This window comes from Nilaparvata lugens, chromosome 6, assembly GCF_014356525.2.
Source record: "Nilaparvata lugens isolate BPH chromosome 6, ASM1435652v1, whole genome shotgun sequence".
NCBI lineage: Eukaryota > Metazoa > Arthropoda > Insecta > Hemiptera > Delphacidae > Nilaparvata > Nilaparvata lugens.
In genome coordinates this window covers 14,345,157-14,358,948 of record NC_052509.1, presented here as the reverse complement: position 1 = coordinate 14,358,948, position 13,792 = coordinate 14,345,157, and the positions used below count along the sequence as shown (strand labels likewise).

General features: G+C 34.3%; 1 protein-coding gene across 1 annotated transcript in view; it reads left to right on the top strand.

Moving 5' to 3' along the window:
- Window positions 1–692: 692 nt before the first annotated feature.
- Window positions 693–13,792, top strand: part of LOC111051234 (mediator of RNA polymerase II transcription subunit 23) — a 61,800-nt gene continuing 48,700 nt past the window's right edge. Inside the window, exons 1-5 of the mRNA XM_039430175.1 lie at window positions 693–872; window positions 3,383–3,621; window positions 5,884–6,016; window positions 7,279–7,461; window positions 10,858–11,145. Coding sequence (XP_039286109.1) covers window positions 828–872; window positions 3,383–3,621; window positions 5,884–6,016; window positions 7,279–7,461; window positions 10,858–11,145 — 888 coding nt within the window. The 5' untranslated portion in view covers window positions 693–827. The remainder of the gene's footprint in view (window positions 873–3,382; window positions 3,622–5,883; window positions 6,017–7,278; window positions 7,462–10,857; window positions 11,146–13,792) is intronic.

The window sequence follows — 13,792 nt, the reverse complement described above, 5'->3', positions numbered from 1 at the left end:
TCATGTGTATGAGCGGAGTTAGTTTAAAATGAGCAATTTAGTATTTGATTCAATTTATGGCTAATTTCCTTAAAGAAGACTATCAATTTTGTGAAACAGTGTTAAGTGCTTTGATTAGGTCATCAAAACTTCTGGAATTATTGTAGAAATTTTCTTTTTTTGAGATTCAGAATAGATATTCGAAACCAACAAATGAATCGCCTAATGTCAAGAATTTCAAAGTTAGAGCCAATTGTGGAGTTATTGCTTCCCTCATGATGATATCATTGTTTAGATAATTAGTTGAATTAGATTCAGTATATTAACAAGATAATGTTTTGACAACCTAATAAAGTTTGAATTGTCAATCTTATGTCATGTAGCAATTTATTTCCTTACTTCAACCTACAATCGTTCAACCCACCAACATCGTTTGTCAAGTTTTATTTTTGATTTTATTATAAAAGTCATTGAAATAAAATGATACTGCTGCAATTTGTGATAACTATCTTCAATGATAGAATGACGCCATTGTTGTCAACTTGTCATGTTGTGGAGAATCTACATCGACCATGTCTTTGTGTCGTCTGCAAATCAGATAGCTTTTTGAATGCCGAGGCATACGTGGATCGCGTCCACAAGGACGTACAGTGAATGTTGAGGCATATGTACATATGATTGTTCGCGCGAATCTGTACGGACGTGTGTACAAGGCTATAGGGAATTTGTTTTCAAGTGTTTGTTTACGTTGTAAAATTAATTTATTAATAGTAAAATGGATGTTTAATATGTTAAATAGTGTTTAGTTATTGTTGTTAGTTTCTTTTGTAGATAAAAACTATCTCAAAATGGGAGCTGAAGTACAAATTGCAAACATCGTCAATGACATTATGGTAAGGAGTAAGGATGTCATATAGGTTATGATGAAATCTCAGTTTTATTATTATTTCAGAGCCGGTATAACGGTACATTATTGTATATTGAATATGTATTTACAAATATGCGTGCTAATAGAATGATGATTCGATCACAGTTATTTGAAAAAAAACCATAAATATTGAATAATAATCAATATTTCATGCTGTTAGAATTTAAGAATCATTTTTAGTAACTTATTTCATAATTTTCTTGAGTGGAGCGTTTACTAATACATTTACGGATCCTTATAAATAAGAGATAACAGAAATGAAGGATCCAGTATTTCAGTACACACACCGAAGCGTCCTCTTTGGCATTTAGTGCATTACCTACTCTATTCATATTTTGTAATAAAGATAAAAGCATCAAACTTGTGACAAATCTTTCAAGAACTAGAAATTAATATGTGACATTTGGCGTAGATATGCCTATTTAGATGTTATTTTAGTACAATCATCCATATTATGAGTTAGCTAATTAATGCTGGTAGAACTTTTAATGGGTAATTCAATAGCATTCCCAAATTGTTATTGTACTAGCCTATATCTTTGTTAATCAATCCACAGAAAGAAAGAAGATTTTTTAATTCAGTGTCGATGACAATTATAATGCTTCAATACAAATGTAAACATACCACTCCAGTTAATTAATAAGTGATAGGAGACATTTTAGACTAGGGTAACTTATAGGTCGATAACTAGGCCTATATTATGCCGAAATATCACTGCTTGTTTGAAGGTTGAACTAACCTGGAGTTAACTGACTTTCAAGGTACTTTTTGATAGGAATAGGATTCAAAAATACACTGACCATCCTTTCAGAAAATTCATTGAGTCATAGTGTAGATTAGCTGATCTATGAAATCATAGCTTAGTTAACCAAGTAAGTTTGAAGTTTTTACAGTAAGCCACTTAATTGTGTATTATATTTGATTATATAGTGTAAATTGTATTTCCACTGTTCAGTATAACTATTGTTATTTGGTAGGCTAATATTTACTAACCTTGGCAGATGAAAAAATTAAATTTAAATTACCTAGGATATTTTTATTTTTTACCTACATAATAAAATGAAGCGACGTTTACATGAGTCAAGTTTTTTTTAATTCAAGTTTTCTTGACGTTTGTGTAAAATGAATGAAAGAACTGAAACTTGAATCCAGTAGGCTTTTACCAATGTAGACTTATTAAGTTTTATTGATTCAAGTAGATGTTGAAGATGTTTGTCTTTTTCATACAACTAAAAACTTGAAGGTACAATTCAACCTATAAATGGGAAAATGAGATAAAAAGTTGCCAGTCAATGTAGAATGTATAAAAACAACCAAATAAAAAAGTAGGCTATGATGCAGAAGTATGGTACGTCTACCATTGAATTAAACTTTAATAAGCCATTATCATCAAACTTTAGATAAAGTTTGTCAACTGGTAAAATACACTGTTTGTATAAAGACAATGTTTGTTATTTCCGGGGACACTTAACTTTGAGAGCAACGGTACTTCACCTTACACATTATTCTTCATCCATTCCCCACACTTGTAGTAGGATGGCGTCATGTCATCAAATCAAATCTTTATTTTTCCCAAAAACATAATTACATGTCAATGGTTATACAAAAAAGGAATATACAATATAAAATTGACAATTACGGGGATAAGAAAAAATAAGGGAGCACATATTTTTTTTATATTAACATCATTTATTAGTTCTTCCCACCTGAGCAACAAGTTAGCTAAATCTGATTATAAGTGTAGTATAAATTGAAGCGAATTAGCAGGTCTTGTCCTGGATAATTAGAAGTAACCAAATGAATTAATAGAAAAGCATATAATTATATTAAACTGATACTTCATCCTACACAGGCTAAAGCTTCATTTACACCAAAGTTAATAATAAAATGTTATTAACTTAATCCTTATTGATTCTATTAGATTGAACATATCTTATCATAGACATGATGAACATATGTGTTTGTCAAGTTCCGTTCAATCCAATAGAATATATAAGGATTAAGCTATTAACATTTTGTAAATAGCTTTGGTGTAAACCCAGCTTAAGCCTCGGGATGTTTTTATTTTTATTCCACTACTTTGTAATTATTGATCATTGTGCCAGAGATTATTGATTATTCCTTATGCATGATATTTCGTTAGTTTCTTTACATTTATTTGTTGTTATCACACTTATTTATGTAAGTGTTTCTCTGTAAGTATTGCAAATTAAAAAAAAAATTGAAATATCTAAAAAATTGAATACCATCAATCGGATGAAATATAAATCTATTAAAAGGAAAGTCCCTGCAAAGTTCGGAAAAACCTGAGAGCAGAGACTGATATGCCATGAATATGAATAAAATATAGAAACAAAAATACTATAATATTGATGTTCGATAGTCTCGATACTATCTAAATGACTTAAAACTCGATACAGTACTGTTGATATAAGTGATTACTGGTGCCATTTTTCCTGTTTGTTGCTGGTGAAGAGGGTGGAGGCTATCGAAGAGGCGTTCAGCTGCTTCCTGGTGCACCGATCCGAGGACGAGAAGGCAGCTGCCTTCCAGCAGGAGCTGCAGACTGCACTCAACGGCCTGGCGCCCGAACACCAGGAGTCGGGAGTCAAGCAGTTCCTAAATATGGCCGCCACCATGACCAACTACAGTCGACTGCAGATCTTGTTCCATCTGCTCGATAGCATGGTGGCGCAGAATGTGCTTCAGGCTAGGTGAGTGATTCAGGAAACTATGAAAATAAGACATAGGCCCGGTTGCACAAAAGCCGGTTGAATTTTAATCGTGATTAATTTTACGAGAACCGATCAGAGAAGGTTTTTTCAAAAATAAGGCTTCTCTGCAAAGTCACATAAACTTGCAAATAAATATTAGGTTAATAATTTGCAACAAGAAAGGGTTGGTGATTGATGAATCTTTTGAACTTTATGTGAATTCAACACATTTGAAAATTAATACGAAAAACGTGAAACAAATTAGGTTGGTGATTGACGATTTTTTTAACTTTTTGAAAATTTAACAGATACTTGTAAATAAATACGAGAAACGTGAAAAAAGAATGGGTTGGTGATTAACGAATCTTTTAAACTTTTTGAAAATTGAACAGACTTGTAAATGAACACGAAAAACTTAAAACAAGAAAAGGCTAGTTATTCACGATTTCTTTGAAAATTTAACGTTAACTTCAAATATGAACACGGAAAACTGAGAAGCAATGAAGAGGCAGTACTGTATTATAAATCTGTGAATAATACCTTCTCAGATACCTTGTACTATTACTCTAAATTTGGGAGAGAAATAGTACAAGGTATCCTTGGTGTCCCTCTCCCAATCTGTGTGTTTGTGTGTTTTTTTTTTAATAAAATATTGTGACTACTCACGTATTCATGTGTATTTTTGAGTATTGGTAGGACTCGACCTGTACAGCTATCACCTTTCTAATGTAAATTGGAAGATTCCTGTCGATGATTATGGTGATCATAATCATGTTTACATTAGGCTGTATATTTGCAAAATTCATTAAAAATTAAACTATGAAGATCTAGAAGGACATACCGGTAGCACATTACTATTATATCATTCCTCATTCTCAACTTTCAATTTCACATCGATTTGGTAGAAATTCATTGTTTGACTATTCTTATTCCAGGTTTCACCAAGTTCATTCAGGAGATTTGAAAATGTTTGATTTACAAGTGTGCACTGGAATTATCGATAGTGTTAATATCGCTATAGAATCATTTGTTCTACTACACTCGTTGTGAAATGCATCTGATTTGACCATGTGCAAATGTATTGACTAAGCTTGGTGAAACCGGACATTAGTCTGCTACTCATGTTGAGAAATTATTCCAGTTAAATAAGATTTAGAAATGAGTTCCATTATACTGTAGATAGATCATCCAGGTCCTTATTGAGATGTAAAATTTCCAATGCTATATACTGCATCGCCTTCAGGAATCCACTTCAAGTATCGTTGCAATAGATCAGGTGCTAAGTGCTTCATTCAACTGTGAACCAACAGTGATTTTTACTTTCCTTGCCCTATTACCATGGGTAAGGAAAGTATTGCTTTCCGAAAAAAATTAAGGTACTCCAATTTCTAAATTTCTATACGTTTCAAGGTCCCCTGAGTCCGAAAAAGTGGTTTTTGGGTATTGGTCTGTATGTGTGTGTGTGTGTGTGTGTGTGTGTGTGTGTGTATGAGTGTATGTGCGTCTGTGTACACGATATCTCATCTCCCAGTTAACGGAATGACTTGAAATTTTGAACGTAAGGTCCTTACACTATAAGGATCCGACACGAACAATTCCGATCAAATGCAATCCAAGATGGCGGCTAAAATGGCGAAAATGTTGTCAAAAACAGGGTTTTTCGCGATTTTCTTAAAAACGGCTCCAACGATTTCGATCAAATTCATACCTGAAATAGTCATTGATAAGCTCTATCAACTGCAACAAGTCCTATATTTGTATAAATTTCAGGAGCTCTGCCCCATCTATCCAAAGTTTGATTTTAGATTCTCAATTATCAGCCTTCATACAATGTAAACAACAAATTTCAAGTGGAAAAGATAGAGCTTGAAAATCTCTGCAATTAATGTCCAGTAACATTTTCACCTAAAATTGAAAATAAGCTTGAAATTCGAGAAAATGTGATTATTAAATTGCAAACTGTTGGCAAGTGTTGGTTCTGTTAAATCATTCACTACGAAGAGATAACAGACCTCGTGTGTCTCCAGCGTTATTGTCCCATCACCAGCTGTCTCATATAGTAGACTTGAGATGCGCGAGAACACTAGCGTCAGGTGATCAATTTTCATAACGGCAAGGAAAGTTGTGTGAGTGCGCCACACCAGATTTTTTCGTTACTTTTCTATATTCGTGTCAAATCAATAATTCATTGCATTATATGATTTACAATTATTAAAAAAGCTGATAATTTTTAGGATGTATGATGATAGTAACTTTTTACAGGATGGTGTGTGAATGTATCCTGTCATGTGAGAAGCTTGTCTATCAAAATGAAGACTTCTGGATAGAATGTTTCAATCTGATTAGGAAAATAATTGGTGGAGTCAACTACAAGGGGGTGCGAGAAATCATGAAGGTAATTTTAAATTTCATTCATTTATTTGACAGTGACAATGTGGGAGCATTGCTCCTTGATCATACAATTACAATTTCATCTGAACATTGAGTAGTTGGATGTATTAATGAAGCGAAAGTTGTTTTGTATTTCGATTTCTTGCTATAGTGAGGTCCACGTTATAATGGCAGTGTTTGGTTAGCAATGGTATTGCTATCCTTGTCTATCATTCAACAAAGCAGATAGCGCTCTTTCTCTTTCTCGCTTTGCTCTGTTGCCAGATCGTCTTTTAACAATGTAGAATCAATAATCAATTAACAAAATATTTCATCTTAATTATGAAAATTCATTATGAAGCTATTGATCAATTAACAAAATATTTCATCTTAATTATGAAAATTCATTATGAAGCTATTGAAAAATATAATTTCTTGCTTAATAAAATATATTTGATTATTTTAAACGAGAATTTATCGTTAATATTACATCAATAAACCTATGTCAGCTACCGTCTATAGAAGGCATTGACAAGACTTATTATTTAAGTGTTGTTCGGCATGGCGGAGCTTTGGACATATCAATGTCCATTCTTTGGGAAGAATATTAAAAATATCCTCCCCACTAACTCTCTACCCCACTGATAAGATGCTCCCATTACTTGATCAATGATAGTTTATCAGAGCTGCAAGGTTTAAACTATTTTAACGCCTTTTCCAAACTAATCAGTAAAATAAATATCTGTAGCTAAAAATAAATAAATATCTATAAGTAGCTATAAATATCTGTAAGTAGCTAAATATCTGTTCTATTTTTTGTTTTGAAGCATCTAAATTTGAAAATTTACTTTGTGAACATATTAGTGGTCTGAAAATTTTGTGAAGTGAAGAGCTACAAGACTTAACCTATTTCGGACTATGTGTAACCATATCTAAATTGGGGAGAGGAATAGCACAAGGTTACCTTATTTTTCCTCTCCCTATCATTTATATGATGTATACTTATTATATCAATCAATAAAGAATAAAGAATCGTTTAATGTAGCTCTCGTTTGGTCAACATTAATTGTTCGAATCTATTTTTGTCATTTATATTTTTAAAGTACGGTAGGTTATGTGTTATTTTTAAGTCAATTTTAAAATGTAGTGTTGAATTTTTATACGATTTTAAATTATAAAAATTGAAACTTTCATGATATTTCATTGACAATTCAAAAAGTTATTTCTTTTTAAGTTTGTCTAAATGTCAATTTTTATAAAATTTAAATTCCTAAATTTATTCTGCAGGGTTGCTGTGAGAAAGCACAAACGCTTCCATCGCAATTGAACGCTTCAATTTTGCCTCAGCTAAAAGCCTTGGAAAATGTCATCGAATACATTTTCAGTAGAAACGCATGTCTTCTGCCCGGATATTTCATTATGAACGAAATTCAGAAATGCTATCCCGATAATAAAACATGGCCGCATTGGGTGAGTAACAAATTCATTTTTTTATCTATGAATTGTTGTTTTCTAGAGTTCCATTCTGGTACTTCTCCTGCTTTCACTTGGAAAATACTCCAGATGTAGTAAGAAAATTCTCTATGCGAAATTATTGAATGAAAATCAATCGTACAGAAATTGGAATTTTGTTCGTCCATCAATTGATTAGTATTAATTAATTAATGGATGGATCAATCAGCATTGAGAATACTCCTGCAAATTCTGTAACGCTTCGTTTTATACTCATCTACTACGCCTCATCATTATTATCTTAATCTACTGAATCTTCAAATCTAACCTACGTGAATCTCTCAACCTCTCCATGAATGAAATTTTGCATAGTTCATTAATCAGCAATACTATTTCATAAACTTCAGCAGTTTTTCATAAACTTCAAAATACATCAAATTCACATATCAGTTTATTCTATTTTAAATACAATAATACATAACAAAAGTTTCAATTAGAAAAGGAAGAACTTGAACAAGGATTAAAAAAACACTTTACCAGCGGTACGTAACAAATTGCTTCATAAGAACATAGAAAAATATGAAGAGCCCTGAGATGGTTTATGTTATTTGTATCAATCATTATCAATGTAAATCAATTATTATTGAAACATTCGTTTATTTTATTGTATTAATCACCTATTTTTTATTAATCCCATCACCTATTATTATGACTGACCTATAATTATAATTATTATTATTATTATTATTATTATTATTATTATTATTATTATTATTATTATGATTATTATTATTATTATTCCCTGTTGAGGTTTTGCTTGACCACCCTTTCCCTGGCTCCGACCCCCAAGGAAGAGTGACAAGCGATTTTTCCAGAGTGACTGCTCCACATGTCCATGTGGTGAACAATCATACTGGGTCCGTTACCATTAAATCGTTTGCTCTGAGTAGACGTAATGAACCAAGAATGACAGGCTGGAATCGTTCTAAGGTTGGCCAAAAATGAAGGTCTCATGCCTCCCAGTACACCTACAATCAACACCACCATTCTCACAGAGTAGCCTGGGTTTAGCCTGCGCAGCTCCATTAGTAGGTCATGATATTTCGTCTGTTTTTCCTCCTCTTTGGTGACAATGTTACCCTCAGCTGGTGCTGAAAACTCAATGACATACATTGTCTTCGAAGTGATGTCAAGGAGGACAACATCAGGCTTTGTGGCTCTTAAAAGCCTGGTGGTAGAGAATGAGTAATTCCAATAAATTCGGCACCTCTCATTCCCCACAACAGATTCAATCTCCCCTGGGGCATAAGGCAGCACTGGTGTTTTGTCGATACCATATGAGTGTCTAAGATGGTAATAGAGCACTCGCAGAGCAGCATTATGTCGATGGATGTAGCCTGCAGTTGCATGCACAGAACAAGAAGACAGGATGTGCATGATCGTCTCTGGTGCTCTATGACACACCCTGCAACTGATATCAGCAACATCCATGTGCATTACTCTGCTGCGGTATGACAATGTGTTGATGACACCATCTTGACATGCCAGTATGAAACCCTCAGTCTCAGATTTCAGGGCTGCTGACTTCAGAAAAGCAAAAGTCAGTGGCTTGGACAAGCCTTGCTCCTCAACATGCCTGTAGAAAACACCATGCAAGGACTTGTCCTTATGTTGCTACAACAGTAGTCTGGACTCAGCAGTCTTTATTCTAGCCCTGAGCTGATTAGGCTCATGCTCCTCCTCCCGATCAGAACGAAAATCGAGACCAAGGGTATCTGCCGCATGCTGTGCTGCCTTATATAGGAAGGCCTCATGGTCATGAACCAGCTGCATAAGGGGATCAGTGCATCTTTGTATGCTGCAGGCAAACTGTAAGGCCACCCTGTTGTGCAGATTCTCCAAACCAAGTAGACCTCTGCCCCCTTCATGTCTTGGCAGGTATATTCGGGCAACAGAAGAGCGGGGATGTAAACTTCTCTCCATGTGCATCCTTTTTCTGGTTTCCCTGTCCAGGTCCTGGAGCTCATTCCGATTCCACTTAACCACTCCAAAAGAGTAGGTGAGAACCGGCACAGCGAGCATGTTGGTGGCTTCAACTTTATTCTTACCAGATAACTCAGATGACCAGAGCCTCCTGATTCTCCTCTTATACTCACTGCAGAGAGCCATCTTTATTTTTACAGTATCCTGAGCTTGATTCTGATCAAATCCCAGATACTGGTATGACTATCCAGCTCTCAGGGCTCTTATTATGCTTCCATCAATAAGCTCCATTTCCTGCACCAGGCCCTGTAACCTTCCTTTCAGGAGATGAGTTACTGCACACTTATTTATTATTATTATTATTCAATTATTATTATTATTATTATTATTATTATGACTGACTACGTATATAATTTACATTATCAATCAAATTAACATTAACAAATAACATATTGCAATGTGAACATTCTTACCGCGCGCCACTCAATAACTTTACAAGTTAAGCGCAATGGTATCGTTAGAATTAAAATAATGTAGGTAATCAACGTTATTATGATTGAATATTTATTAAAACAAATTAAAATTGGACTGAATAATATTTATAATATAACATTACCAAAAACATTAAGTATAACTGCAACTGCACAAATATTGGGTATATATGAAATGTAACTAAATAAATTTTACAAACAAACCTAAAAACTAATATAAAAATATCTACAATGAACTATAATATACTTTATCTTAATCAAAATCACGAGAATTAATTATTTTTCGTAATATATTTTATTCAACTTTGAGGTTAGAATGTCTTTTTGGAGGGTTTTCATGGCTCATCCTCCTTCTTGTTTGAGAGCTGTTAAAGGAAACATCAATTTATTTGGGGTATGAAATCAGGGTATGAAACCTATTTTAATATATTATATTAATTTAGTAGTTGTAAGGGCCCAATTAGTTTTTTTATGAGTCACTTCTCCTTTATAAATGTAGTATTAAGACCTTAAATGATGGGATGTATACAATTTCAATGCAAAATCATTCTTGTACTTTGGGCTAAAGACGCCAGTAGAATAAAGACTATTATTGGAATCAAATAGTTGTTTGTCTTAACGAACCTCCAACATAATTTTTATTACATTAAATAACAATAAGAATCATTTTCCCGATCTAAATGGAACTTTTCAGAAGTACCTAAATGGTAAGTGTTTGGGTCAATTGAACTCGGTATTGTGAAAGAACTAGGTTCGGAAGAGCGCATTCCTCTTCAACTCTTGAAGAAAGTAGGAGAGGTGTGCCGCAATAGTTATATCATTCATTATTCTATTTCAATCCTTTTCAATCTTCTGCCATCAATGAACGCTGTACTTTACAAACATTCCAGCATGTAAAATTATCCTACAATAATTGAAGCCTGTTTTGTGTTTTGCCTAGAAACTGGCCAACCTGCTGTCGAGTTTTGTAGAGAGCTTCCGGCCGACGGCGCAGATGGTGTCGATAATCGGCCACTCAAAGATGCTGCCGGTAGTGGAGCACTCCGGTTACGCCGACCATCTCATCAACTCCTGGAAGCTGGATCCGGCCACTTTGAAGTTCTCCCTCAAGGGAAATCTGCCCTACGAGAAGTCGCTGCTAGAGCCGCAGACGGGGTTGCTGCGATGGGTGCTCGAACAACCCTACTCCAGGGATATGGTGTGTTCCATGCTGGGGCTGCAGAAGCAGGTTGGTTTATGTTCAAAAATCCACGGAATCATAGTGCTATCGTTGGTCCCTAACTTATAGTTTATCTCTATGCTATCCTCAGTCCCATAATGCGGTATTGTGCTTCTGGGGCAAAAATTTACAGAAATCTATGTCAGCCCTTTGGTGTTTTTTACATTTACCTATTGTCGGTCGACATTTATCGGCTGATCGGATTTATTGACTGGCTTAGAATAATCTATTAGCTATTTTTACACTTACCGATTGTCTGCCAACATTTATCGTCACGACACCCAGAATGTCCTCCGATTGGCTTGGAATCAGCTGTTGGAGAGATTTTATTTCCTTCATACAATGCATACAAGTATGTCTATACTTATACTAGTAGTTCTGCGAACAGTAGACCTCGCTCATGAATACAACCTTCAATCTGATGAAAAGGGCCAGTACAGTAAGTACAGTATATTGTGAAGATTTAGCCATGATTGTCATCTATTATTTTTTCCATTGAAAGTGCTAGAGACACTGTTTCCAGGGACACCGGACTTATCAAGGAGTACTTTTATATCAAATACATACTTTTTAAATGAAAAAGACTAAGAAATTTTCAAAAAAACTACAGATTTATTGATACTCAGAAAGACCGGTTTCGGTCATTATCAGAGTTTATCAGAGATTGATAATGGTGTAATTACCGAAACCGGTATTTCTAAGTATCAATAAATCTGTAGTTTTTTGACAATTTCTTGGTCTTTTTAATTTAATGTTAATAATTACCACAATATTAACTTCAAGGAAAAAAATACCTTTATACCTTTACGTACACATTTTTCTCTACAACTGCAGTATTGGACTCCAATTTTTTTTCAATTTTATGACCACATAGGATCACTGTAGTCTCTGGTTAGTCCTCTTTCTTCGTTTATTCGCTTCAATTCTCTTCCTTTCTTCCCAGTACCTTTTCATTCTGTCAGATCTTTCTTTTCTCAATTCATCTGAACAAACCTATTGCCTTCTCCTAATTTTGTTTTTATAGATATGTCCAAGATGTATTGGACTCCAATACAATAACGATTGTTTTAAAATAATTTATCCAATTAATTTGTTAAATCAATGTAATAGTAATAATAATAATAATAAAGATGATTCAATTTAATTATTCTATCTCATCATAATATTTTTTTATAATGATATATTATTAGAATAAGATAAAACAATATTAGTATTATCTGCAAAAAAAATCTGGCAGGAACGAGAATTGAACCTGGGTCCCACAGAGTGACAGACCACGGTCTAATCGACTCGCCCACCATGTGTTCGTAACAATAGATGCGAAAAAGTATGGCAATGAATCGCTGTATCTTCAAAGACACATCCTTTCTGGATTGAGGTAAGTTTGGTTTTTTAGTTTGGTGGTCTAACCGACTCGCTCACCATGTGTCGTAACAATAGATGCGAAAAAGTATGGCAATCAATCGCTGTATCTTCAAAGACACATCCTTTCTGGATTGAGGTTAGTTTGGTTTTTTAAATATTACAAAAAAACAGAGGTTTTATCAAAAATCGTTACACATACGTTTCTGCGCCTTGCTTCAAAGAACTTGCATACCAAATTTCATCCAAATCGGACAATAACTGCGACTGTAACTGCGGTACAAACAAACAAACAGACGAAAGCCGATCGAGTCGAAACTAAGACCTCAGCTTCGCTTCGGTCAATTAAATACAATTGACAATTAGCAAAATAAGTTGAAAGTAAACTAGTATTAATATTGAATAACTTACGGAAGGTCCCTGAAAAGGTTAAAAATCGACCTATCGGAGGATGATTCTGAGTGTCGGCCGGCAATCGGTAAGTGAGAAAACAGCCTTTGCGTTTTCGATTTCGTTTTCGTCTAGTTGGCCGTTTAAAAGCGACATTCTTTTCATTTTTATCGTGGATGATGCCCACAGGAACTTTTTGCTTGTGCCTGGGTGATGGAAAGTGCTAGGATGATTTCATGAGATGATCAAACATCCATGTGTAGAGGCGGGATTGGAACCCGCAACCAGGTAGTGCTAGCAGACCAAAGGGTGAACGCCTTAGTCGTCTCAGCTATCCTAGTTGGCAAATTGTTGATCATTTTGTTAGAGTTGAGGAATTTCAACCTAAATATGGCTACAATGCCCTATTCCGTAAAATTTCTTATTGTTGTAAAGTCTGCACAGACAGTTTATTGTATATTGTTCAACTTCATATCTGTTGTTTAATTTTTACTTTCCTTGCCCTACTACCATAGGTAAGGAAAGTATTGGTTTCCAAAAAAAATTAAGGTACCCCAATTTCAAGTTTTCTATACGTTTCAAGGTCCCCTGAGTCCAAAAACATGATTTTTGGGTTTTGGTCTGTGTGTGTGTATGTGTGTGTGTATATGTGTGTGTGTATGTGTTTATGTCTGTGAACACGATAACTCCATTCCTAATTAACTGATTGACTTGAAATTTTAAACTTAAGTTCCTTATACCATGAGGACCCGGTATTAAGAAATTCAATAAAATTCAATCCAAGATGGCGGAAAAAATGGCGGATAATGACTAAAAACCCATGTTTTTCACGTTTTTCTCGAAAATGGCTCTAACGATTTTTTTCAAATTTATACCATGGATAGCTATTTATAAGCCCTATCAA